At 48.3% G+C, this 26,943-nt stretch overlaps 9 protein-coding genes across 11 annotated transcripts; 5 read left to right on the top strand and 4 right to left on the bottom strand.

The window, feature by feature from the left end:
- The first annotated feature begins 61 nt into the window (after positions 1-61).
- On the top strand, positions 62-5,123 carry BDCG_02485 (kinesin family member C1). The gene is made up of 6 exons (XM_045418025.1): positions 62-383; positions 453-597; positions 670-1,026; positions 1,432-1,563; positions 1,645-3,209; positions 3,269-5,123. The coding sequence occupies exons 1-6, from the start codon at positions 357-359 to the stop codon at positions 3,446-3,448; spliced, it is 2,406 nt and encodes an 801-aa protein (XP_045274699.1). The 5' UTR covers positions 62-356; the 3' UTR covers positions 3,449-5,123.
- On the bottom strand, positions 1,506-5,068 carry BDCG_02486 (uncharacterized protein). Its single transcript, XM_045418026.1, has 3 exons — positions 3,499-5,068; positions 2,640-3,410; positions 1,506-2,545 (listed from the first exon to the last, which is right to left on the bottom strand). Exon 1 carries the CDS (start codon positions 5,017-5,019, stop codon positions 3,973-3,975), a length of 1,047 nt encoding a protein of 348 aa, XP_045274700.1. The 5' UTR covers positions 5,020-5,068; the 3' UTR covers positions 1,506-2,545; positions 2,640-3,410; positions 3,499-3,972.
- Positions 5,124-5,136: 13 nt separating the features above from the next.
- BDCG_02487 lies at positions 5,137-6,289 on the top strand (the record flags this gene model as incomplete). Of its 3 annotated transcripts, none has more annotated exons than XM_045418028.1 (3): positions 5,279-5,302; positions 5,491-5,734; positions 5,823-5,978. In XM_045418028.1, the coding sequence occupies 3 exons, from the start codon at positions 5,295-5,297 to the stop codon at positions 5,976-5,978; spliced, it is 408 nt and encodes a 135-aa protein (XP_045280069.1). The 3 variants fall into 3 exon arrangements, with proteins under 3 accessions (XP_045280070.1, XP_045280069.1, XP_045274701.1); XM_045418027.1 differs by lacking the exon at positions 5,279-5,302 and adding an exon at positions 5,342-5,382; XM_045418029.1 differs by having other exon boundaries at positions 5,137-5,382; positions 5,491-6,289.
- Positions 6,290-7,679: 1,390 nt separating this feature from the next.
- BDCG_02488 (MFS quinate transporter) lies at positions 7,680-10,732 on the top strand. Its single transcript, XM_045418030.1, has 7 exons — positions 7,680-7,974; positions 8,078-8,234; positions 8,407-8,551; positions 8,658-8,831; positions 8,919-9,587; positions 9,666-9,751; positions 9,849-10,732. Exons 1-7 carry the CDS (start codon positions 7,869-7,871, stop codon positions 10,153-10,155), a joined length of 1,644 nt encoding a protein of 547 aa, XP_045274702.1. The 5' UTR covers positions 7,680-7,868; the 3' UTR covers positions 10,156-10,732.
- A 1,399-nt stretch (positions 10,733-12,131) lies between these two features.
- Positions 12,132-13,743, top strand: BDCG_02489 (vacuolar protein sorting protein Vps66). The gene is made up of 3 exons (XM_045418031.1): positions 12,132-12,511; positions 12,611-12,848; positions 12,920-13,743. Exons 1-3 carry the CDS (start codon positions 12,481-12,483, stop codon positions 13,707-13,709), a joined length of 1,059 nt encoding a protein of 352 aa, XP_045274703.1. The 5' UTR covers positions 12,132-12,480; the 3' UTR covers positions 13,710-13,743.
- Positions 13,744-13,881: 138 nt separating this feature from the next.
- On the top strand, positions 13,882-19,392 carry BDCG_02490 (uncharacterized protein). Its single transcript, XM_045418032.1, has 3 exons — positions 13,882-17,153; positions 17,229-17,397; positions 17,498-19,392. The coding sequence occupies exons 1-3, from the start codon at positions 16,361-16,363 to the stop codon at positions 18,606-18,608; spliced, it is 2,073 nt and encodes a 690-aa protein (XP_045274704.1). The 5' UTR covers positions 13,882-16,360; the 3' UTR covers positions 18,609-19,392.
- On the bottom strand, positions 19,110-22,033 carry BDCG_02491 (dihydroxy-acid dehydratase, mitochondrial). Its single transcript, XM_045418033.1, has 4 exons — positions 21,750-22,033; positions 20,262-21,664; positions 19,831-20,149; positions 19,110-19,728 (listed from the first exon to the last, which is right to left on the bottom strand). The coding sequence occupies exons 1-4, from the start codon at positions 21,815-21,817 to the stop codon at positions 19,683-19,685; spliced, it is 1,836 nt and encodes a 611-aa protein (XP_045274705.1). The 5' UTR covers positions 21,818-22,033; the 3' UTR covers positions 19,110-19,682.
- A 146-nt stretch (positions 22,034-22,179) lies between these two features.
- On the bottom strand, positions 22,180-25,255 carry BDCG_02492 (CAMK protein kinase). The gene is made up of 2 exons (XM_045418034.1): positions 23,441-25,255; positions 22,180-23,342 (listed from the first exon to the last, which is right to left on the bottom strand). Exons 1-2 carry the CDS (start codon positions 24,972-24,974, stop codon positions 22,795-22,797), a joined length of 2,082 nt encoding a protein of 693 aa, XP_045274706.1. The 5' UTR covers positions 24,975-25,255; the 3' UTR covers positions 22,180-22,794.
- A 239-nt stretch (positions 25,256-25,494) lies between these two features.
- Positions 25,495-26,872, bottom strand: BDCG_02493 (uncharacterized protein). The gene is made up of 2 exons (XM_045418035.1): positions 25,899-26,872; positions 25,495-25,828 (listed from the first exon to the last, which is right to left on the bottom strand). The coding sequence occupies exons 1-2, from the start codon at positions 26,778-26,780 to the stop codon at positions 25,577-25,579; spliced, it is 1,134 nt and encodes a 377-aa protein (XP_045274707.1). The 5' UTR covers positions 26,781-26,872; the 3' UTR covers positions 25,495-25,576.
- Positions 26,873-26,943: the final 71 nt, after the last annotated feature.

Genomic DNA, 26,943 nt, shown 5'->3' on the forward strand with positions numbered 1-26,943 from the left:
TCACGTGACGAGACAGCCTGTTTGTACTGTTTGCACGTTTCCCCGTTGCGACCCAGTGTTGTTGACGTGGTTGGCCCGGTAACGGACATGCGCCGGACAAACATTCTCATATCAATTCTTGTCTTCATCTTCTTTCATCCACATACATACATAGTTATTTCAGCCTGACATTCCGCCCCTGGGGCAGACTGTGTTTGTTGTCTCACCCCTGCGTGTCCCTCCTTTGCTGTCACTGCAGAAACTCCCAATTTGATGGAGTGCTCTTGAATTGGCCTCCCTTGATCGCGGATCTTTATTATCCTCAGGCTATCCTTTATTCTGCTGCTGCTGCTGCTGTTCCCGACATCCAGTCCATAATGGACGGTGACGAAAACGCTCATCGAGTGCGTTACACTTTCCTGATATTTTCCTGAAATGACACGGGGTGGTGAAATTACTGACCGCATTTGTAGTTCTCTTCGGGTATCCCTCGCCTAAATCGAGCCAACCCCAATGGGAGGAGTCTTCATGATATCACCGTGTCCGCGAACAACAGCGCGGCTGGCACCATGATGCCTCCACTAGGCACTACTAGCCGAAAACATGTCGAATCAATCAGTAGGTACTAGCAAGAGGTGGGACCGCATGGGGATTGCGGCTAGAAATATGTCTAACAATTCCGCCGAACAGCAACACAACCGGCCGCCCCGGCTAGAAAAACGTTGGCTGAAAGGGGCGGGGAAACCAGAAAACAAAACCGCTTTGGCCATTCTGCCTCGAAATCTATGAGTTCTAAGCCCTTATATTCCGCCTCGACGTCAACATCTTCCCGTCCTGCATCTGCCGCTTCGCGAAATAATCCATACAACCCAAAGTCTTCTTCCAATGGCCCCAGTTCGCGAACAAGGTCCTCCACTCGAAACATCGCCCGGCCCCAGACTTCTTTCGGATACAGGTGCTCACATGGGGCCTCTTCCCCACGTCCGATAACCTCAATGAGCACTCGAGATGACGATCTCCATGACTCCGTTTTAGGGAAACGAAAGGGTATGAATGCATTTTCTTTAGCACGCTCCTCATTTTCACTTCAATTGAATGCTGGCCCGGCTGCAAGGAGAGGAAGCTATGACAACCACATGAATTATACTTCAGATTGGTCGAGCTCTTTTGCTGCGCAGTCAATTTCTTACCCACCACGCGAGCCTGTACGGGATGTGTCATTGAGCACCGCAATGAAAGGCCTAACCCTAAATCCCCATTCATCATCCGTTGCCCTATCGCCTAGGGATGAAGCCCAAGAGATGTCTGGCCCCGATATTCGTGTGCCCAAATCCCCTGTCAGGAGACCTAATTGCCCCGTAACCCCTTCACCTATCATTCTTCGACCCTTGAAAAAGTCTCCTAGGAAATCCCCTCCAAAAGTAAAACAATTTCTAACTCGCGGCTCTTCAGTCGAAGCATGGGACCAGGACGCCAAAATGGAAAAAATGAATGCTATGTGTGATCTGCTCTTGAATCGATTTCAAGGTACAACGAACCAGAGTGCCGGCCTCAAGGAGGCAATAGAACTGTACAAATCTCGACGTATGTATGAAAATTATGACTCTAATGGCTCTGTGAATCGTAACTCGAAATTTTACTGATGTAACAATTTGACCTCTGTAGTCCAGGAGGTAGAGGAGAAAAACTCACAGCTTTCAGAACATAACATTACACTCCGTGTTGAGCTTGACACTACAAAATCTCGCCTGTTGTCGGTTGAAAAAAGTCTTAAAGATGCTTCGCGCGACCATGAGATTGCAATTGACGATTTGGACAGACAGCACCGCATCGATTTAGAAACTTCACGTCAAGAGGCTAGGAACCAAATTGAAGAGCTTGTAGCTAGACATAAGGAAGAACTGAGGGAATTACGTCGCCGGTTTGACAATGAAGTCGAGAATGAAAGGAGCAAACTACGACAAGAGCTAAACCAAATGAACGCGCAGACTTCCATGGATATACAACGTACCCAAATCGAAGTCGAGAACAAGGATCGAGAGCTACGGGACGTAACAGCGAAGGTGGATAGCTTGACCAGTGACTTGAATCGTGAACGCGCACTTAACAAGGAGCTCCAGCAAAACTTGGTGCAGCATAGCAGTAACATCATGACTTTAGAGTCTTCCATTAGTGCTCTGAAGGCTAGGATTGAGTTCCTCGAGTCCGGCAATAAAGAACAGTCTGATGCATTTGGCCGTCTGGATCAGGAACTCCGGGATGCACTAGCAGAAACTCAAGCTACAAAAGACAAACTGCGCAAAGAAGAGACATTGCGACGGAAGCTCCATAATCAAATACAGGAACTGAAGGGAAATATTCGCGTTTTCTGTCGCGTTCGTCCCATGCTTGATAATGAGCCCGTCGAGGATTCCGCGAGAATCGAATTCCCTGATTCGGAAGCTGACTCCAAGGAAATTTCGGTCCTTGGCCCAGAGGAGAAGAGTAGCCTAGGGAACATCACAACCAAAAACTATGCTTACTCCTTCGACCATGTGTTTGGCCCATCATCTCAAAACACCGATGTCTTTGAGGAAATTAGCCAACTGGTTCAGAGCGCTCTAGATGGATACAATGTTTGCATATTCTGCTACGGCCAAACAGGCAGCGGGAAAACTCACACGATGTCCTCTGATGACGGTATGATCCCTCGCGCCGTTCACCAAATATATGACACTGCCAGTGCGCTCGAAGAAAAGGGATGGCAATATACCATGCAGGGAAATTTCGTCGAGGTTTACAATGAAAACCTGAACGACCTACTGGGTAAGGCGGAGGAATTCGACAAGAAGAAACACGAGATTCGTCATGACATGCAGAAATGCAAGACCACCATCACAGACATCACAACCGTCGACCTGGATTCACCTGCTCGCGTGGAGTCCATCCTACGTCGAGCTGCCATGAATCGCTCAGTCGCTGCAACCAAAGCGAACGAACGATCTTCTCGATCACACTCCGTTTTCATCCTAAAGTTGATCGGAGAAAACCGCCTCACGGGGGAAAGAAGTGAAGGTACACTTAACCTTGTTGATCTTGCTGGCAGCGAGCGACTGAGTCATTCCAAGGCCACGGGTGAGCGGTTAAAGGAAACACAAAGCATCAACCGTAGCCTCAGTTGTCTGGGAGATGTAATCGGGGCTCTTGGCCAAGGCAAAGAGGGTGGACATATTCCATATAGAAATAGCAAGGTATGTTGCTCGACCGTTTGCTTCTCGTCTTTAGTAATAAGCTAACTGTTGCCATGAAGCTTACATATCTGCTTCAATTTTCTCTGGGGGGCAACTCCAAAACGTTGATGTTCGTTATGGTCAGCCCAAGACAGGAGCATCTCAGCGAGACCCTAACAAGCCTCAAGTTCGCGACAAAGGTCCACAATACTCACATCGGCACTGCGAAGAAACATACGAAAATGATTCGCGAAACATAGTGTTAGTATAATTTTCTTTTTCTTTTCCTTTTGTTTTTGGTTTGGCATACCCGGAAGCTTTTCGACGCTGCTTTGGTTTCGTGTTTTTTTGTTTTAACCTCGACGATTTCTTTGGAGTTTTAGGTTCCCATTTTACCCCCAGTTGGCCCTTGTTGGCCAATAGCACACCCAAGTTATGTCATATACAGAGCTATGTATTGCTGTTAACGTGGTTTGGAGAGGTATTTTTCTGTTTTAGGGCTTAATTAGGCTTTGATCAGTGTAGATATGTTTGTCCAGAGCTCTTGGGCTCGGGCACTTCTAGTTTAGGTCGTGTGTACGGGTACGACAAGAATTCTGAACTTTTTATGAATTTTCTCGTCGTCCTTGCGGCTCAATATTACCTTCTAAGACTATCGTTAAAAGAAAAGACGACCATTTATAAAAGGGTATTATCGATCTCTTTAGTATGAGCATCGCTCGGACTGCTCAAACTCACGCTTCTGCTCTCAAACAGACCACACAATTCATCCGTTCCACTGCAATCATCTATCAAGAAAGTCCCTGATTAAGATGAACGTTTCGTCCGGCTTCTCAAGCCAAGGAAAATGCCCGCACTCATCTAATATAACAACGGTAGCGCGATCTACACCAAGATCCCTCGTCTGCTCCGCATTTTCTGTCGTGCACTGGCAATCTTGACCGCCAAATATGATCAGCGTGTCCGCCGTGACATGCTTCAGCCCATCAATCATCCTCTTGCCGATCGCAGCGGTCCGATCACACAGCCGCATCTGATCCAGGCACCAGAATGAATACCCTTGATCCCCGACCGCCTCCAGATACCTGGGCACGTGGGTTGTGGGGTCAAAGAAATAGAGCGGGCTGATTCTGGTCATGAACGCCCCCAGCTCCTCATCGTTCGTCGGGTAATCCGTCGCTAGCGCCCGGTATGCATCTGCGAACCGCACGTCCCCCCCTCTCTCCCTCTCCTCCCGATAGCGCCTGGACGCTGCCGAGTCATCATGCCCTAGCAGCCGGTGATCGAGTAGGATGAGTTTCGCAACGCGTCGCGGGAACGTGGCGGCGTATGCCAGCACGATGGTCCCGCCGTGCGAGTGGCCCAGCAGCACGGGGTAGCGGTCGATGTTTAGATGCTGCCGGAACAAGTCGAGGTCGGCGGCCATGTCGAAGGAGGTCATTGTGGCTGGGTCGGTGGGCCGTGAGGAACCTCCTGACCCGCGCGGATGGAAGAAGATGAGTTTGTACTCGTTTTCTAGCGGGGTGAGGCCCGATTGGAGGTAGCGGGGTCCGATGCCCCAGCCTGGACATTGGATGAGGAGGGTTTTGTCCAAATTGGCGGTTGTGGTTCCGCAAACGCTGTATTTGAATGTTATCCCATTGGGGGCCTTGAAGGCATGGGTGCCTGGTGAGAGTTGGCTCATGCTAGTGTTTGAAGGGGATGTATTATTCCATTTGGCTGTGGAGGAGGGTTTGCTTGTGGGAAGCTGGTGGGGAATGAATGGAGTTGTATGTTTTAACTCAGGTGTTGGTAGCGATTGTGAGGTCATTGTAAACTTGTCTAGGCACATGTACTGACTGTACCTAGACGTGGATTTATATATATATCACCGTGTCAAGAATTGGATGTTTCTACTTGATCAAGGAAGGACCAAGCTTCTATTGATAAACACCGTTACACCACATGACGTCATTCTCTCTTGATTATATCTGATTCCTCCAACGTTTTCTACTCCTAAAACCCATCAAAGTAGTTCTATTTAATAAACAATTGGCTACGCGATTGAAAGAATTAGTTGCATTATTTCCCACTGAAAGTGTCACGATGCCAACGTACACACGGGTCATGTTATTGTAAGCGATCCAATATCGACTTAATCTGTCATCTCCAGAATGACGCACGTACATCTCTCTGCCATTGCCAAAATTGCAAAGTATGTTGTTACCCCGCATGTATAAGCTCATATGCGAAGGGAGAAACAATACTGGATTTTGAAAAACGGGTGACATATAACTAACGTGGTGACAATGTTTCCTGGCAGAAAGCGTTTGGAACCAACTACACGGCCTAACTGCAAAAGCGCCGAAGGACTCGGTGGAAATTCTGCAGGACAAGACGAAGGACCACTGTGCGAGAATGGCTCAGGGGTCATGCTCTATCAAGAATTTTACGACACTTTGCGGCAGTTTTATTGCCCCCTCTTGCTACCTACAGTCGACTTTGGATACCTACGTCTCCTTATCTTCAGTGGGGATGTCTGGCTATCAGAACGGATGGAAACATTAGTGGGAGTTGGGAAGCATTTCGCAATTGAATATATATATCACTCTGGGAAGATTTTTCAAAGTCCGCTTGACTAACTTCGCTTCAAAGGAACTCGCGAAGAAACACTTTCGGTATATCACCGTTGGCACGTTGGATGGTCAAGGTGGGCGCTTCTATCGTGAGCGGCCGCTGAAGGCCAGGTTCAAGCTAGGTGAGCTATCTCCCTCATCTGGGGACAAGGCAAGAATTAGCACAATACCATAAGTGTAGTTACGTGGGGGATCTTCCAAAATCAAGAAGATTGTCGCGTAGGGCTAGGTCTCTTCACCTTACAATTTGTATGGCAATTTGACCCGGGGTTGTGGTGTGGTAGGGGTGGACGGGGGAAAGTCCCACGCGGGGGCTTCCAACCACGTTTGGTTGAATAACTTGTATGATCGAGGGCTGTTCGATGGATCTATCGGCGGGTTCTTATTCGAAAAATTGAACGAGTTCGTGGTGGAGCGGTTGTATGGTCTATAATTTATCTATCAAACAGTTTTATTAAATATATTAGAAAATTCTCAGAAAAGCTCCTTACAAATAAATCTCGCATATTTGAAGATAATTGATAGAAAACAGTGAAGATTCTCATTATTATTCATAATTACAATTATAATATAAAGGAAATTGATCTAGTAAATTAGTATAGAGCTTTCTATGAAACTTTTATACTCAGTAATTGAATCTGATTGATAATTCAGGACTGAATTATTGATCATGCTATTGTCAATACTTATATTCTTCATTGACTGACTTCAGCACTGACTCTACTACTGGCTTTACTATTGACTGTGATACTGGCTCTGACATATGCAAGTCTGCGAATACTCCATTTACTACTTAATCAAATTCAGATCTGAATCATTATTGAAGTTTCTTGTTATATACTCAAACTGATATCTAGACTCTGATGTCAGTACAAAAGAAAGATAGCAGAGAAAAGCAAAGAAAGAGTTTCAAGAGATTGTATAACATGTAATAATATTTCTCTCTGCTTGAGAAGAGAGTGTTGAAAGAAAGAAGCTTCATTCTCATGATATTAATTAGAGCTAGATTGCAGCGTACGCCAGCTACATATAGTATGTGTAAAATGGTAAAATCTTGTCTTGTTCTTCTTCAGATGGAGATGGGCGGGCGCCCCTATATATATATATACATGCTTGTCTGTTTATCATGATTGAGTCAACAGAAGGAGCGATTGCAGAGAGTGGAAGAAGGAAGAAGCAGAAGCGGAAGCTCCGGGGAATAGTGGAATAGTGGAATAGGGGTGGACATAAATTACACTAAAACATGTCACTACATCCGGTCCCTCATATTATTCAGTAGTTCTTGTGTATTCAATACACGAATTGTTGCCTCTTCCCCAGACGAGGGGATAAGCTCAAGCTTAGCGGCGGCACATCAAACGCCACCAAAATAGCCTAAACCGATATTTCTACAGCTTCTAGCGAGGTGAGTGAGCGTCAATGTACGACTCGGAATTGTATCTTTAAAGGTTTACTTGAACCTTCATCACGCTACTCAGCTCTGTGTCATGTAGTACGGCATTGGCAGGCTATATATGCCCCTACATACCACCATATCATACACCATGCGCACTCGAAAGCCCCAAACCAGCAGGATTTAGATCTTGCTTCACCCCAGATTTTTCGGGATTAAGAACAACAAGAAGAAATCCTCTCCTCCACCGCGCCAAACTAGGTGCATCAGCTTGAAACCCACAGAGGTAAAATCCAAGGCATGTAACACAATATGTTGTGCCAGACACGTAGTGCAAAGGAAACCATCCCCCAGTAAGTCCTGGCCAACGTCGCATCTACTATACCAAGATAGTTATTGAGTGGCGAAACGGCGGATACATATAAGGCGATCCCTCCGACCGTGCTTGCCCTAGGTGGGTGGGTGTTGCTGGCAATATCTCAACCTTGCGCTTCCTGCTTTCGTCACAGAAACCTAATGCCGAGGTGAAACAGACGTAGAGTTGGGATAGGGCACCACAGCCATAGCGTGGATATACATCGTTGCAATTTCGTATATATATATATATATTTATATATATATAATCCTTCAAAAATATCCCATCTCGTCCTGTGGAAGTCCGCCCCCGCCAGCATGCCGAACATATTCAAACAACAGCTTATCGATACGCCCCGAGAGGCGCTTAACTGGAAACTAGGGATGGGCGTCCTGTGCTTCGGCATCATGGGTGCCAGTCGAGGTAAAAGAAATTTTGCACTCTCTATTTCTTTTTAACCCGTACATAGCAAAACTTGGCTTTTTGTTGTCATCGGCTGATACATATATGGGGGGGGGAAAATCAGGCATCGACGAAGGGCTTATTTCGGGCACGGTGCAGCAGAAATCATTTATTGCTGAATATCATCTGGATGATCCTGCTATGAGCGCCGGAGCTAGGGCCAGTAGATTGGGAAATATAACGGGGATGGTTCAGATCGGGAGCATCGCGGGCGCATTGCTGTAAGTGTACATGTATATATATATATATATGTGTGTGTGTGTGTGTTCGTGTGTTTTATATATATATATATAGTCTCTGTTTTCCTATAAAGTGGATGATGCATCTTGCAGGGACAATTATCGGGCGGCGAGGATTATGAAGGAAACAAATGGCTGACATTTCTCCAAAAAGAGCGTTCATCGTGACAGATCGTATCGGGAGGATCTGGGCGACGAGACAGCTGTGTGCAATATGGGTGGCGGGCATCGTGATATTCATTACGGCACATGGGCGGATCGGACAAGTTTACGCTGGCCGGTTCATCGCCGGCATTGGGGTCAGATTCTTCGAAAGAAAACTCGCATTTTTCATTCCTGCTCGTGAAAGGTTTATATGCATTCATTCATTCATTCATTCATTCATTGACAAAACGGGTTTTCTAGGTCGGGCAAACTACCGTTGTGGCTCCTACGTATTTAGCGGAGATTTCTCCGCGAGCAATACGCGGCCTTTGTATGTGTGCGTTTTCTGGATCAGTGTATCTCGGTATCATGCTGAGCTATTTTGCGAGCTGGGGGAGCTCGATACATATTAGCAACGCCTCAGCAAAGCAATGGGTAAGGGACTGGCATTATTAATTCTCTGCGACTTCCCTCTCTCCGCGCCGTGTTTCAGTTCAGTTCACGATTAACAAACAAACGTAGATTGTACCAACGACGCTTCATTTCATATTTGCCGGAATCATCTTCATCCTTTCATTTACAGTTTATGAATCACCTAGGTACTTGGTCAAGGCCGGTAAACAGGAGCAGGCGCTGGAGACAATGTCAACCCTGCGCAATCTTACACCAGATCATCCATACGTTCAAACGGAGATGATGGACATCCAGGATCAGCTTGAACGGGAGCGCGAGGCTACCATGGGGTCCCATTTCTTCGGGCCACTCAAGGAACTGTTTACATTGCCTTCCAACCGGTACCGTATTATGATCGGACTCATGTCGCAATTGCTCAGTCAGTGGTCGGGAGCCAATAGCATAACCATCTATGCACCCCAGTTCTTCGCGATATTGGGCACAACGGGACAATCGGAGAAGCTTTTTGCAACAGCAATTTTCGGCGTTGTGAAATTAATATCCTCTCTCGTCTGTGCGCTCTTCCTGGTCGATTTCTTGGGTCGCAAACGTGCTCTGGGATACGGGATCACGCTCCAATTTCTGAGCATGCTATACGTGGCTATCTATCTTGCAGTGGTCCCGTCGATTCAAGATGGATTTAAACCGGAGGGACACTCGAAGCGTGCTGGGACAGCCGCAATAGTGTCCATCTATGTGTCTGGGGTCGGCTGGGCACTTGGCTGGAACAGCATCCAGGTTCGATGCCATGTCAAACTCGTGCTAGATTCCTCTTTTTTTGTTGTTGTTACAAATAGCTAACAATGCCTTCCACAGTATCTCATAAATGCAGAAATTTTCCCCCTTCGAGTCCGAGCGTTGGCTACATCGATGGTGATGTGCTTCCATTTCGCCAATCAATAGTAAGCTTCTTTGCCCATGGCCCATCCCATATGTAGTAGCCCGATAGCGAAAAGCATAGTAAGAACGCTGCCCACTGCTAACCTGGATGGATCTCAGTGGCAATTCAAAAGCGGTCCCAACAATGCTGCTTGACACAGCCATGAGGCCTCATGGCACATTCTTCTTCTTTGCGGCCGTCACGCTCATCGGACTCGCATGGATGTGGTTTTTCCTACCTGAAACGGCTGGAAAATCACTGGAGGCGATGGATGAGATGTTTAGTTTGCCGTGGTATATCATTGGGAGGAAAGGGGCGAAAATCACAGCGGGAAGTGGGCATGCTGAAGGATATAGCGCGGGAGATGCGGAAAAGGTGCCTGTCCCGGTCTCAAGGGAGCGCAGTAAGTCTGCTCTCCCCAATTAATTAGAGAGAGACGAAGGGGGGAATAGGTAGGGTATTTTTTATTTGTATTATTTTTATTTGTGCGTGTGTGTGATATTGTTGAGTCATGCCGTTAATGCGGATACTGGGCAAGGTCCTCATATGTTCAAAAGACCTCACTACGTGAATCAAGTTTCCATCAAGGGCAAGGTGGCTGAGAAGGCCCATAAAAAAAGAAAGAAAAGAAAAAGAAAAAAGGAAAGGAAAAAAATAGAACACCTTGTAAGACAGTGAAATCCCAGAGCTGAGATCTGATAGCCAGCGACACGGCAATGCACGGGGTTCGTACTTAATTAAAAAAGGGCATCAGAAATGAGTCCTGTGCAGTCTGAGAATGTTGGATATATTTGTGTTGGCCGTGAAAATAGTTTTCCACTGATCCAACCCCGAATGAGTCATGTAGTGTAGTTGGATAGATTACGATTCGTGGTGGGATGAAGGCGCCATCTCAAAAATAACAACATGAAAAATTTGTACAGTGGGGGGAAATAATTATACGTACAGATGCTGAGGTCCAGGGGCATTTTCATCACTTAACTACTTGGTCATAGCAGCATCCACCAGTCACTCTGTATATAGCTCATCCCCTGCTACTAACTGTAAAATGGGAAGAGCTGCTAGATTCCGCGCCTGTCCACAACAAAGAACCAAGTCTGAAATTGAGCGTCTTGCATAGAGGTTCATTGATAGCGGCGTTGGATCAGAAGGCGCAGGCACTGCGGTTGTCAGAGCGGCTGAATATGGATGCATGATAACATCGCGCAGCACGCTTCCCATATGGATTCTTCCTTATTATGAAGCTGCATCCGAATTATATAAGTTGAATCCTAAAGTGCTAGATTCAACTGGTTGCTGGAAATGCGGTTCTTGGTGCGTACGCTGTTGGGTTTCTGAGAACGGGTGATTGCTGTCAAGTCAGCCTGTTTTGACTCTGTCAGAGCTAGCTTCTTTTTGCTTTGGAGCAGGGCAGGTGGAACTTTCAGCGAAAAGCGATGGATCGGATGAAGAGAATGATGGAAATGGCGTGAGCGTCGCGCCGAGACTGCATGAGTTTATTTCTAATTTCTAGGGTAGACACCATGTCAAAACATACCCTATAAGACTCACACGGGCCTTGGTTCCTGAGGATATGATATTAACATGTGGATATTCGTTGTTGCACGCATTATTGTGTTCTTTCGGGAGGCTTCCTCCCTGGCCGACCGACCTTGAAACAGCAAGCCCAACACAGGCAGGGAAGTAGTTGGTTGGCACATCACTTATCAATGCTCACACTACCCCTAGCTAGCACCACTTTAATAACAACCATCGAGGTATACTATAAATCATCAGCTTTTATTCATCCTTATACCGCAGTAACATGGTGCATAATTTGAGGAATGAGGAAAATACTAACAATTGAACAGGCAGGAAACTCACTTCACACTGCTCTGTAACTAGTCCTGTATTGTCCTGTTGCTCAAATACTGCAAGACCCGCGGGATGCAGGATGGCTCCCAGACCTTATCACATAACTCTAGAAATCTGGCTCTTTGAGACTAGCTTCTTGGTGAGGTCGTGCCAGGATTGTTGGAAGCTAGTTTCACCATCCCTTTGCTCCTTAGTAGTTACTCCGTACAACCAGTGACCATTATTCCTGTAGGAGGATCAATGTCGTGTGAATTATTTATTATGTAGTTATAGAATAATGAGTAGCCGGAGCAACTAGTTACCAACATTCCCCACGAACCCAGAATCGTGGTAGGAAGATAAGAGTGAGAAAAGCACAAGGCGTAAATCTTATCAAAGAAGCATAACCCACAGGGGCACTTGGGAGACGAGAATAAAATCGCGACGAGCCTTGAAGAAGAAATAACACAAGTAACTACGGACTTGTAGTTAGCTGGTTGAACGCTGACTAATAACTACGCCTCCCCCCAACCCAACCGTCATCCGCCAGAACTATTTTTCCTCGTCATCGCTCGCCGCTTTCGCAGCCAAACGAGCAAGCGAGAAGAACGACAAAGACAACAAATAGCACAGTCCAAGCTGAGGAATCGCCGGAAGACAGATAATAAAAATGTGTTTTGATGACTGGTTCCCTCAATCCTGAAGTCACCTCACTGTCTTCATTATTGTCCGCTCCCCAACATTCTTCTCCTCATCACCTGTTTGTGCTGAGTGGCTTCATTCTTCATCCAGCAGCTTGGATTTTGCATGTGATTGTGCTTCTCGTACCGTACACAAAAATTACCCACCAACGACCACGACAAGAGAGCTCGGGGGCACAGCAGTTTCCTTTGATATACTATCGCCTGATCTTTCACCATGGAGAAGTTTTCTCAGTTCAGAGATAGAGGTATGCACCTTACCCACATAGCGTCTTGAGTTGCGCAGGGCATGTAAATTATACTATACCCACATGATAGCTGACAAGCCGAAAATGAATGCTCTCCAGGTTCCGGAATCGCTCCTTTTCTTCCTATCCCTTCCCAGCCCTCGGGCATATACCTTCCATTCCACATCTTCCTCTTCTGCATGCGGCTGCCGCTGCTCATAACCGCGTTTCTCGCCTACTTCTGTGTGCTCCAATGGCTGCCCATCGGATCTTTGGGCAAGAAGGCCTCACTGTGGGTAATGCTGGGCATTCCGGGCATATGGTGGATTGATCTTCAGATAGATGGTGTTAAGAAAGGGTATGCGATTGTGCTTTTTTCCCCTCCCCCCCGAGACGTCCGTCGCTGACCCGTTTATCGTTTCGTGACAGATCGCTTGCCTCGCAACATTCCTCCCGACTCCCAGGCCCCGCGTCCGTGATCGCCTCGTCATTTACCTCCCCAATCGATGCGCTCTACCTTGCTGCTATATTTGATCCCATATTCACGGTGTCGTATCCCTTTACGTGCAAAGTCCAACAGATTTCTCTGGTCCAGGCTATTCTCCGGGCTTTCGCTGGCCCGGAGGTCAAGCCACCCGCAGACGCGCGCCTGGTCGATATTGCGACGCTGATAAAACGGCACCCAAACAGACCCATCGTGATTTTCCCAGAGTGCACCACCACAAACGGAAAGGGTATCCTACAGATGAGTCCGTCTCTTGTCGCCGTCTCTGCGGTAACAAGAATCTTCCCCGTCAGCCTGCGGTACTCGCCCGCAGACATCACCACACCAATACCGCAATCATACAGGTCCTTCCTGTGGAATCTCCTGAGCAAACCCACCCACTGCATCCGCGTGAGGATTGCGGAGAGCATCCTGCTTCCGACGTCGGGCATGAAAGATACCAAAAGTGCGAAGAACAACAACAATACTGATAAAAATATTAACGGATCCGACGGCGGACAGCCATCGTATGACTATAATTATTTCGACACACTGGACGCCAAGCTAGCTGAGTCGTTTGTGGATCTTGATGCGTCGTTAACGAGCGGGGAGCAGACGCTGCTGAATCAGGTTGGCGAGTCGCTGGCTCGACTGGGACGGGTGAGACGGGTTGGATTAGGAGCGAAGGATAAGCAGCAGTTTGTCAAGTTATGGACTGCGGGGAGGCGGAAGTAATAGTATACGGTTGTGGTGGGTTTTTTTTCTTTTTTTTTTTGACATGACGAATTAATTTTCTGTTCTTTTTATATATACGTAGCTACTTATTCTGTTTAATCATATTTATGTGGTTGCAGAGATAGAAAGACCTTTTCCCCTCCGGCAACTTCCAGAGGCATTCTCACTTCCATTCCATTTCCTCTCTCAGTCGGTTAGACACCGCCGGCTCCTTTCTCCTTTTCCGGGGGACAGCCCATGTTTCTTGCCCGTTGGACCAGCCGTTCGGACCTCACGCGGTTCCTGATGAATCGTATTTTTTTGTGGGACTACCACTACATATGTACATACATACATGTACATACATACATACATACAATACATGCATGCGCTAGTCACGGCTAGGAAATTCCTCCTCCTACCTAGGTACCCCTCTCTCCATTCGACTAGATTGATTCCCCCACGATCGGTTACTAGCAATTACTTCAGAGACCATGATTGGTCGCTGCTGTTCCTTATATGAATACGCGGACATTATAATATGTACAGTACAATCTTGCAAGCTTGTTTTTAGTGAGGCAGAGGGCTAACGCTACGGGGGATTTTCGAAGATGGTATCTGATATCATGGAATATTACTACGTGTACGAAGTAGATAGAACTGGGGAGAGGAGGAAGTCCATTTCCCCCCCTCCACTCGGCCAAACTCCCAGGCGGTGAGTGAGACTTCCATGAGCAGCAGAGTACGGTACATATGTATGTACGGTGAGCAAATAGATAGATTCCTAAAGGTAAGAATGGCGACGGGCACGAGATGACTCTATCCATTGGATAAAATGTGATACTGCAGTGTGAAAGTGCATAGTTATGGTGCGCCCGTGGTGGTGCTATATATAGAACGGAATGGGGGACCTGGCATATGAGTGTATTGAGTACAGTAGTTATGTATATCCATGTACTCCGTACCTGAGAACTACATAGTACATAGTTACCATAGTAATATCGTTAGTGTCCTCCATATTGCGGGGGCCTGCCTGTTTTAAAACTCAAATATTTAGTTAAGTTTTATGCTTAATCGCAGCTTTTTAGTTTTAAGTAGTTAATTGTTCCGAACGCAAGACTTCACCTCAAGATTTCTCCCCTCCCCGCGGCCTCTCAAGGATGTATATGTGGGGGTTTTGGTTTATGCGTGTTATTGACCCGGCGTTGGTGTCAGTCAGAGAAGATGCCTGTCTGTAGACTTGTCTGTCAGCTTCTGGGTATTCATTCGAGTTCATTCATGGGTTGGGATGGGATGAGTAGAAGAGAACAGGGCAGATTCAGTAGTCGTTTGAATACTCGCCGCTGCAGAGAAGGAAGAATTGGACAAGAAGCGAAGAAGAAGAAACAGAAAAGAAAAGAAACCGATTGCTTACCATCATCCGCATTCCTATTGAGTTGCTGTGTTTGTGCTGTTTGGCCAGAGCCGCATTCCTAGCAAAGAATGAACAATCCTAACTTATTTGTTTATATATCGGGTGTTTTAAGCTGACCATTATTGCAACTACAGTCAAACAGTCAATTTCAGCTCTTGAGTGCCCTGATGGTGGTTTAGTTTACTCATTTCTCTCCCGAGCCCCTGTTGGTTAGTTAGTTACCCGTCTGGCGCAGCGCTGTTCCTCCTCCTCCTCAACAAATGCCGTTTTGCCCTCGACTTGCATGGCTAGCTAGTCCGTGGCTTGTATGCGAGACTAATAAATATGCACGCCGCCAACATCTGCCGCCAGTGCATCTGGCTATTGGACAACCCTTGCGATGAAGGGTAGGCCCCCAGCAGATCCCCGCCGCCAAAGCCCGACTTAGCAAAGTTAGGTTTTCCCCAGAACGCTGGTTGTGACTTCTAGCGGCGGGTTGATGTGGTGGTTTGATGTGGAATTGTGGATGGAATCATATGGCTTGCTTGAAAAAGAGGGAAAAGAAATTATAACTCAACGCCATCAGGGACCTTCGAAAACCTTGAACCTGCCCAGGCATACCTAGGTAAATGAATTGTTGAAGAAGTTGAGGAGGGATGGATAGAGCCCTATCCTATCCAAAGCCCTTGGCATCGAACGTCGGGCCCTGAGGTAAATATCCCAACCTGTCACAGCCTCGCCCCCGGCCCCGGCCAAGTCTATGCATTTGCGGTTGTCTGTCACTCTCTGACCCTTGGCTGCCTTGCCCGTGGTGAGCGTGCCCAATGGTGTCGCAGGAAGGCCGCCCGGATCCCTGAGGGGATTGTCGGGGCCAAGTTGCGATATCCGGCTCGTTGGCTCTAAGAAAAGAAACAGAATAAAAGAGATCTCGTGTCCAGGATTCTGATACAACCCCTCCGAATGTGTGTGTGATCTACGGATTAACTTCTTTTCTCTTTTCCAACTGTGTGGAATCCCTCGCTGCTGTTGGCTATTTTCCAGCTCCCAACATGCCACTGGGCCAGCAAACCTGCGATGTTTGCTCCTCTGCTTGCGTGTTAACGCGATTCTAATTTTCAAGCTACGGCCCTTTTGCCTGACCAGCCTCCCGCCTCATAGAGTGGTCCCTTCCCCGTCCTGCTGTCTGGAAGAGAAAACAAAATGTTTTCTTCTCCACTGTGTTAATATCTATCGTCGAGTTCATGTCTACCGTGCGGCAAATAACAAGAACACTAGCAGTATGGCGTTCTTTGGTATACAAAGGCCACAGGCTCCCAATCCCTATGGGCGATCCAATACGCCCACCATCAGTGCACCGCTCCCCTTCCCGCCATCCTACTACATGGAAAATATCTCCACATCTATATTAAATCCGTCCCTGCCGCACTCAGGACTTGTCAATCCAGATCATTTTCAACAGCCTCCCCGCCCTGCACCTCCACGTCCAGATGTCGTCGCTTCTCAACACCCCCAACACTCAGCTCATCCTGCTGTTCACCAAACACCGCCTCCACTGGAAGATCACCCAGCATATCGAGATATACACCCCCCAATGAACAACAGCAGCAATATCGTCAACGGCGACGAGAAAAACAAAAACGATACGCACCAATTCATCTCATATAACCCGTCGGCTTACGATATCTCAAGGTTGTCAATCTTGTCGTCACAAGACCTGCCTCCCACCCCGCCCAACTCTCCGCCCATATTGCCATTCTGCTCGCCTACCCCTTCGCCTACCCGCTTTACTTCCACTTGGATACCCCCGGAACAACTAGTTCAGCCTATACCATGCTACGAAAGTCGCCCAAAATGGCATCAATATCATCATCATCATCTCTACCCCCCCTTAAAGGACAATGCCCCTACCACCTCCAAAGCCTCCGCGCGCGCGAGCTTGTACAGCGTGACCGACCAGGACCATATTTCCTCTAGTGGCTCTCCTGATCTTTCCGACCTTCTTTCCGGGAAGCTCGACGAAGTCATCACCTCCATAGGCGGCCAGGAATTTAGCGGAATGGAACAAGATTTACGTAAGTTGCTATCGACGATTACGCTCAGTGCAGTTATGGCATGCTAAAAAAAAAATTGACCAAATTCCTATGTAGACGTGAGCTACCACCACCCTCAGCCGCCACTTCGTGGCGGAGACTCTGGAGGAGGGCGGCCATTCCGAGTTCGCAAACGCCGCACGTACTTGTCAAATATCAATTACTTCTCCAAAGTGTATCATTATGCAAATTGTCGGCTGCCGGATACTCTCACCCCTTTGCGACTGTAAGGTTTTTTCTTTTACTGCTCACCTATCAACTTATTGCCTTGGGGGCTATAAATTTAACTAACGCCGTTCCCTTTTGCCGCCTCTCTCGCCTTACAGCTATATACCTACATATCCTCTCCTCTGCCTGGCAGCGCGCTTCTCCCAACGAGTCTACAACAAACCCACCGGGGCTGAGCGCGAAACCCGCGTCGAAGCCGACTGGCGCCTCGGCACAAAGGCAATGGTCATCAAATCCGAACCAGTCGATAACATGAACGTAATCGTCTTCGCCATCCGCGGCACGCACAGCTTTCGCGACTGGGCCACGAACATGAACTCCGACCCCGTCGCGCCAGATAACTTCCTCGACGACCGCGGAAATCTGTGCCACGCTGGTTTCCTCTCCGTCGCGCGCCGCATAGCCAAGCCCGTAGCCATGCGCCTGCGGCAGATCCTTGACGAAAATCCGTCGCGCATCTCTTCCTCTCTCGTGATAACAGGGCACTCAGCCGGCGGAGCAATCGCCAGCTTGCTATACATGCATATGCTGTCGGAGACATTGAAGTCCGACTTGATTCGGATGCGCGACTACTTTAAGCGAGTACACTGCATCACCTTCGGCGCGCCGCCAGTGTCGCTGCTACCGTTGCAGAAACCCGTTGGGCCCGGCCGTGACCGCTTCCAGAAATGGTTATTTTTCTCATTCGTGAATGAGGGCGACCCCGTACCCCGCGCAGATAAAGCGTACGTCCGCTCCTTGGTAGACCTGTACATCTCCCCGGCACCGCCGCTGCCGCGCTCCCCTTTAACCGCCCAGGGGGAGAAGGAGAGCAGCGCCACAGCCCGAAAGTCAACCTCGAGCCTCCAGCAAAAACTCTATCGCCTCGGCGGCAGAAAGCCTACAAGCGACAAAAACAAAAGCAGCAAAAATAACAACCGCAAAAGCGACTTGGACGAGACCCACGACCAGATGCCGACAGTCGTCTGGAAGACGCCTCCTTCGTCGCTGTGCGCGGCGGGAAACCTAATCCTGCTCCGCGGGGCCGATAGGGAGAAGCAGAGAAACCACTTGCTAGATGGCGGGTATGTGGAAGCGTTTCTGCTGAAGGATGACGATCTGCAGGACGTGGTGTTTGGCGATCCGATGATGCATGTCATGGAGCTGTATGAGCAGCGGATTGAGATTTTGGCTACGAATGCGGTGACGGCGCGGTTTTCGCTGAGGTGAGGGGATGGTACAGACTAACTCCGTCGAAAGGGGGCGGGGCGGAGTGGAGTAATTTTAAGGTTTATTATGGACGGGATCGTTTTTAGTTACTTACTGGGAGTTTTTCTCGGGGGATATATACACATTTAGCATAGATAGGTTATTGCGGCATGTCTTTTTTCTTCGTTTTCCTTTCAATATTCCCCGGCCTTTTTTTTTTTTTTTTTTTTCTTGCATGGGCCTAATTTTTTGCTCTTCTCTTTCCCTTCTTTTTTATTTTTCTATATTTGCGCGTGGTGTATCTTTATTCATTCATTCAGATCCCATCTACGTACTCGCACATTTACCGGAAAGGGCACAACAGCACACAGACGCACGAATGGAGAACCAAAAAGAAAACGGGGAGCGTTTTTCGTTAGTCCTTCAATTTTTTCCCCCTTCCCATATATTCCTTACATGTTTATTTTTATTGTTATTGTTCCTCCCCCGCCTCTACGTCTCCATACCTACCGCCTCCCACATACAGATATCCATTATTAGTTAGGTTGTGTTTGGTTTTAAACCTCGGTTCACTTGTAAATATATCTAGTTACATTCTTTTCCTCCCAGCACTAACACTCATTCTTGCTGTTTTTGCCCCTCCCTTCTTCTTACTGAGAGTCCGATTTAGGGCTTAATCAATACCTCACAGATAATAGAAAGAGACCAGAGACCATGTCAGTTCTCCTCAACTCTTGATTTCTCATATATTGAAATAAACAAAAATTTTTCTTTCAGTATCTATCATAATTATAAAATAAGTGCCTAAAAAACGCGAGGATTAGATGCGCTGTGATGGGCAAGGGCAAAGCGAATTAGAAAAACCACGTCTTCATGCTGTTATATATTTTCACGTTTCACAAATTTTTTTGTTAAAAAAAAACTAACGGCCTGGCCCGTGTTGCTAGAAGATAAAAGTACTGTACAGAAATCATAAAAAACAAAAAGGAAAAATCCAGAATCGATATCTATTGAAGTAGTCAATGCCTAAAGGTATCGTGGGATGAAAAGACTCGGAAAAGGGAAAACAGAAGGGGAAAAAATTAGAAAAGACTTCTACAATGCGTCGGTGATACATCCGTGACTTGCGTCCTTGACGGTTCTGCATGGTGAAGGGGGAAGAAAATAGTGGTTAGTTTCAAAGCCTCATAAAGACAAGAAAACACGATGAATATAGTAATATGAAAGGAATAAAAATGCGCACCTAGCATATTTACCCAGCGTCCCTCTCATCTTCATCCCCGTAACGGGATTTAATCCCTTCTTTTCCCGATCGGCCCATTCAACCCTGCGCTGCGCAAGGATATCTTCAGAGACATTCAGGTCAAGCAAGCGCTTCTCTGCGTCGATGGTGATGACGTCGCCATCCTGGACGAGCGCAATGGGCCCGCCGACTGCGGCTTCGGGAACGATGTGGCCGATCAGGAAGCCGTGTGAGCCGCCGCTGAAACGGCCGTCCGTGATTAGGGCGACGGATGAACCGAGGCCGGCGCCCATGAGAGCAGAGGAGGGCTTGAGCATTTCTGTTGGGGAGGGGGGGGGTTGAAAAGGAAAAAAAGTTTAGCGTGAGGGTTTTACGATAGGATTTGCTCTCCCGTTTTCGGGAGGGTGAGATGTAGAAAAACTTTTACGTACCTGGCATTCCGGGACCGCCCTTGGGCCCGGTGTAGCGAATTACCACGACCGTCTTCTCGTCTTTTGAAATCTCCTTCCGTTCCAATGCGGCGATGAAGTCGTCTTCATGGTCGTAGACCTTCGCTTTACCGGTGAACTTGGTGCCCTCCTTGCCTGTGATTTTACCGACGCTGCCTTCCGGCGCCAAACTTCCGCGGAGGATCTGGATGTGTCCGGTTTGCTTCATGGGGTTGCTGAGGGGCCGAATGATTTTCTGATCGGCGGGGAAGTCAGGGACCTTCTCGAGGTTCTTGGCTAGGGTTTGGCCGGTCACGGTCATTCCAGAGCCGTCGATGAGACCCTCTTTCAGGAGGAATTTGAGTAATGAGGGAGTACCACCAATTGTATGTAGATCGGCCATGACATATTTACCGGAGGGTTTGAGGTCTGCGAGGAAGGGGATGCGATCGCTGACGGACTGGAAATCGTCGATTGTGAGTTTAATGCCGACAGAGTCAGCAATGGCAATCAGATGGAGTACGGCGTTGGTGGAGCCACCGGTGATGTTGACGAGAACCATCGCATTCTCAAACGCCTGGCGCGTCAAGATGTCAGATGGCCGGATATCTTCCTTGAGAAGTGTCTTAATTGCTTCGCCAGCCGCCAAACATTCTAGGTCCTTGGCTTTGGATTCTGCAGGGTTCGACGACGATCCCGGTAGAGTCATACCCATAACCTCGATCGCCGAGGCCATGGTGTTGGCAGTGTACATGCCTCCACAAGCACCGCCACCCGGACAAGCATGTCGAATGATATCATATCGCTGGGCCTCAGTGATCTCACCTGTTAGGAATTGGCCGTAGGCCTGGAACGCAGAGACAATGTCGATATCGGCGTTGTTTTGGGTTGCTGCGCAACCAGGCTTGATTGTTCCGCCGTAAACCATCAAACTTGGTCGGTTTATTCTTCCCATCGCCATAACAACACCAGGCATATTTTTGTCGCAACCGGGGATGCTAATGTTGGCATCATACCATTGGCCGCCCATGACCGTCTCAATTGAGTCAGCAATGAGATCCCGACTCTGCAAGCTGTACCGCATACCCGACGTGCCCATACTGATACCATCACTAACGCCTATGGTGTTGAACTGGTAACCGATAAGCCCCGCCTTTTGCACCCCTTCGCGCACACGGTTGCTTAGATCGAGGAGGTGCATGTTGCATGGGTTTCCGTTGTACCAGACACTGGAGATGCCAACTTGGGCTTTCGACATATCTTCCGGGGTAAGGCCTGTGGCGTAGAGCATGGCCTGCGAAGCACCCTGGGAAATAGGTTGTGTGACATGTTGAGAAACACTGTTGAGCTTTTTGTCCTTTGAGGACGAGGGTGAATATGGGGATGAAGTTGCGGAGAAAGATCGGCTGAATAGAGCGTTTTAGGTTAGACACAATCCGTTTTTAGCAACTTCAATACTTGACGGCTATATAGAATCCTTTGAAAACATACGAGGATAATGGGAAGAGCAGCCTCTTGAAGCTGTTGGGCATCTGGGCCCGTGCCTGTAGGCGGAGCATCGCGGGTATATATTAGATATGACTAGGTCGAAGCAAGCGCATGTCAAACTGAAGCTGCCTGGTCCAGGTCAGTCAATTTTCCTCACCCTCAACTTGGTAGCGTCCAGGCCAATGGATCTCTAGAATGCTGACCCTGCGTCCTCTGCGTACAACAATATGCGGACTGTTGGTGAGGAATGTGTCGTTGTTGTGAGCGCCGAAAATGGTGAAGAATTGAAGATATCCAAATTATAAGCTTCCAAGCTGGTGTGGAGATGGTTAGGGCGGCCGATGTCGGGAGCCTCGGTCTTGGCATGTGCTGGCCAATCACGGGCTGGCTTAAAGGTCAGCACGCTCACGATGACTCTCTCTAGGCTAGGTATTGAATGGTTCTCTTTCTCAATCCTTATATCTGGCGATTTTATTGCTCTATATATATATGCTGTACAATATGCTCTAGCAATGCAGAAATTTTATATTATGTACAGAGTCATGAAGGGAGGCACCCAAACGCAAAAGAACTGTGTGAGATTCAAGAAGTAGGAATGAAAGGAGCATCGAAGGGAGACAAGAAAATAGTCATCGAGTGTCCCTTATGCAGCACAAAATTGTAAAAGGACAAAACTGCGAGAGTTATATGTCATCGCAGCAAACAAGGTACTATTATCTGTCTCCCTTGCATCAATAAGTGGACCGGAAGGTAAAGCGGAATGGGCCGCGGTTAGTGGCCAGAGTCATAAGCAGCATTGAATGTCGTCATGGTATAAACCGAAGTCAAGGTGTAGGTGGGAGGGTTATTTTTCTTTTTTTTAGGGGGGAGGCCGGGTGGAAGATGAAAAGAAGGAAAGAAAGGGGGGGGGGAGAAGAGGAAAAGACTCTGGGGAACGAAAATGAAAGTAGAGGAGCGGAAACTGAAAAGGGAATCAAGGAGGAACAGATCATAAGGTTAACGGAAAGGTGGTATGGAAACAGTAGTAAATAGAAACACTCAGCTCTCTCTAAGGAACTTCAATATCTCCCCTCTTCAGCCCTTCTGGAACATCAATAGCCTCTTGCACCCACGGCATTTTCGCAATCTCATCTAAACTCATCCGCTTCGTGCTCCTCGTAAGTAGTCCTTCAACACATGCCCTTGCATCTTGGCGTCCCTCCCCCTTAACCGGATCCCATTCGCCGTCTTCATTGGCAAACCGGTACCAGGACCACTCGCAGCGAGCTATCCGATGTGGGGTTCGCGCGCGAAGTTTGGCAGGGTCGCCTCTGGCTCCCGGCAAGGGATCGAAAGGAAGTCGGCTTTCCATAATCGCGTACAGCAGGACCCCCATCGCCCAAGCATCCGTTGACCGGCCATCGTATGGTTGTCCCATCAATATTTCTGGAGCCGCATAATCTTCACTACCACACCTCGTCTGCAGCAGAGGGCTGGCTGGAGGTTCAGGAATGCGTCTCGATAAGCCGAGATCGCTGAGGGTGACGAGGGCGCGGGGATATCTTCGCCAGTCGGAGACATCCTGTATCACTGACGCGGGTATGTTTACAAGCACATCTATGAAGGGAGGATTAGCACAGATTTCCTAAATCGGAAACATATGAGCGAAAGAAAGATGGTGTAGTTTTGAGGAAAGATTCAGCGGGTAGCTGTACTCTCAAGTTTAATATCCCGATGCACAACAAAGTTTGCATGTAAGTATCGCACGGCAGCCACCAGCTCTGAGAATATTCTGCGGATAATGGACTGGGATAACTGGTTTACTGCCCGACTCGCGAACTCGAAGAGGTCACCACCAGGACAGTAGTCCAGAACTAACAAAGATCGTTTGTTGTCGCCGCCAAACGCTTTCAACTGGACGAGGGATGGATGATTGAGAGATTTGAGAATCTCGACTTCTCGACTTAACGAGGTTTCAACTCTTTCTTTGTCCGCTCCTCCAGCTGGGCCGTACTCGACGACCTTTATCGCTACTAGGCGTGGGGGCTGTGACGTATTGCCAGTTAAAGCAGACTCCATTTTATCGCCAGGATCATCCCTTACAGCCAGAACCACCTGGCTAAATGTCCCGTGCCCTAATTTGCGTAGCATTCGGTACCTACGGGGTTGTTGCGTCCTAACCGACATGACATGATATGTGGGGGTTTGAAGGTCAGGTGCCAGTAGGGTCGGGACTAAGTCTGTATCACTGCTGTCATAACCACTGCGCGCGCTCCGTGGAGGGGTTGGGAGGCGTGTGGGAGAAGGGAGCGCAATCCCACGTCGGACAGCCAAATAATCCTCACGCTGCATATTGCTGTGGATCATCATATCTTGAGTAGGTGTGGTGGTGCCATTATTGAGTAGAGTATCGGATGGATTGGTCTTATGGGGCGGAGGAACATGAAGCGTATCTGGCGTATAGTCACTAAGACTTCGATTCCGAGCGTGCCTATTCAGTCGAACAGCCTCAGCGGAGCCTTCTGGTTCAGGTAGCTGAACTTCTCTGTTGGGCGGAGCCAGCGCCCCAGAAATATGGCGTCGGTTAGAAGGCGACCTGGGTCTCTCTGATGATCCGATCCTACGGATACTAAACGTGGATCTACTTCTCGAGGATGTAGAAGGTGTCCGGGATGGTGCCTGGCTAGTTGTGGATTTCCAGGGCGAGGCTCCTAGTAAGACGGGAGATGGCAGTGGAGTGATATCTATCAGGGCAGCTAACTGAGGTGATGAGAAAACCGAGCTAGGAGATATCGACCCAGCGCATGAATGCGCCGCTGCAAGAGCAGTCCGAATACTTGGCGCACGGCGTGGTAGGCTAGTAGAGGATGTGCTGGAACGAAGGGGTATGTCAGGCTCGCGAGGCGCATCTGAGAAGGGTTTGGTGGGATGGGCCGACGGCAGATCTGTGCATATTTGAAGCGAAGGCGTCCGCGGTATTGAGATAGATTCTGTTGTTGGAAACGGAAGCGATGTATTATTTGGGGCAGGTTTTGAAAGCACGTAGTTATTTCCGCCGTCGGTATAACCCTCCGGCGAGCTTATGTCTCCTGCGATTGGAGCAGGGTGGGGCTTTCTCGGTGTGGAGGCGAACGGCGAAGGCTCGTGAGGATCTGAGTCGGGTTTGACCGGGAGCTGGGGGTCTGTACTACGCCCATTATCTTGAGAGGGCGGCTCTACCACAGACTTCTGGAACGGAAGGCGGTGCATCGCCCAAAGGTACGTGGCGCACGAAGTTGTAGAGCTCCCGCGTTAAGCGTATAAAGTGTGCTTGAGACGATGGGTCTTAGGCTGGAGAAAGTATGCACGGAATCGAACCCCGGGACATCCCAAGGGACTATAACATGGGGAAATCCATACAGCAGCGGTGATACTGGATATATAGAATATGTAGTTGCAGCGGGAAGCGGGAAGCGGGAAGTGGGAAGTGGGAAGTGGGAAGCTGGGTTGCGACGTTGGGTCCGGGGCGGGATGGAAGCGGTGCAAGGCGGCAGAATATACTGAGATTTCCTGATTCGGCAGGCGGAGCGGTCGTTTTAAGGTTTGGACCAGATCCACACCGCCTTGGCGCTTGACATTGCTTACGTAGTAAATCATATGAAGTTAGCGTGTAATTTATTCTGGAGGCGATTCCTTTTTTGGCTGTACGGCTAACATCTGCACTAAGACACTAGCTTAAGCACAGGATCTATCTATATATTATTTACAGCGTAGACTTGAAAGGAAGTGCCCAGGAAGAAATATATTTTATTTCTGTGTTGCTACCATATGGACCGTTTAGCCGCCTAAGAAAACGCACATAATTAAACTACCTACTGCGGTCGATCCTCCTCCCATCCTGCGACCTTCGCATTTATCACTTGGTTCCAGTCAATGACATCAGAGGTCGGTATGCATTCGTCGACGTCCATGTTGCAGTTGGTGTTTCCCAAGTTGCTGCCACTGTTTATCATGCCAATGTAGTAATCCAATCCTCTATTCGATGTATGGAATTTCGGCTGCTGATGTACTTCTTTGCCGCGCCCTTCTTCCTTCCCCTGCTTCATCGTCTCGAAAGCAGTTTCCTACCAGGTGGCCGGTTAGTTTATTGCTTCTCTGTGAGCGGGGGAGGGGGTTGGGATTGTTTCTCCTTACATGACAGACAATTGCGATTTTAGCTTCTTTTAATTCGTCTTTCAAGAGGGCCTGTTTGAGCTCGGTGAAGTCCTCCTCATCACACAGCGTTTTCCATCCTTCAAAGTTCTCTTCTTCTGAACCGCTCTGATCCCGCTCGGCTATCTTGTAAGCCCAAACTTCCTTATCGAAACCAGGTTTCTTTGCAAGGATTTGCGATGCAACGCTGGGCTGCGAACTCCCCTGAATGCTTGCCAGATTTTTGGACTTGTTCAGATGTAACACAGGTAAACGACGGAGCATACTTCCCTCAAAGTCTCCCAACCTATGCGTCTCGGGAAGGTTGATGTCAATCGTCCTCCATTTGCCGGGTGCAACGACATACATAGCGCGGAACTGTAACCGAGTAGATAGAGGGAGCTTTGCCATCGCTTGCTCTAACCTTGCCAGCTTCTCATATGCCTCTAACTCATCCCCACTAGTGAGCGCTTCCACTTCTTGCCGTGTCACTCCCGCCTTTACTAGCCGTTGGTCGATTTCCTTAAGGGCATCCGGAAGCAACTTTTTATGTGTTCTAACCATCGTCCTCACGTAATGTGCATGGGAGGTTTCAAGAAGTCCTTTTGGAAACACGGCGTTTGTACTCATCTCCGCACTCCCATCAATATCCATCGTGACATTTGACTCAAGTTGTAGCTGTCCATCAGACTTGTCCGCAGAGCTTGTCGGAATACCTAACACGTGTGGTCCTGGGGTAGAACTAGGGAGCCCGAAGATGGCACATGGATCCCACTCTGGACACCAACCAAGTAGTCCAATGTGGAATCCGTCGCGCCTGAGCCACTCGATCATATCCTCTACAGTAGCCGGCCTCCTTTCCACATTTGAGATGGCAGGTGCCATTTCCTCTTCAAGTGCTTCGGTAATGCAACGCTTCGCGCTCGCTTCCACGCTCCAAGAAGTAGACTGACTCTCTAGAAGATCCCGCCCTCCAAAGGTATTCGAGGAAGTGGTGAATAGTGGTAAAAGAAGAATTAACAACTGCTTCGGTGATAACTATGTAGGT

The sequence above is a fragment of the Blastomyces dermatitidis genome, assembly GCF_000003525.1.
Source record: "Blastomyces dermatitidis ER-3 genomic scaffold supercont1.3, whole genome shotgun sequence".
Lineage (NCBI taxonomy): Eukaryota > Fungi > Ascomycota > Eurotiomycetes > Onygenales > Ajellomycetaceae > Blastomyces > Blastomyces dermatitidis.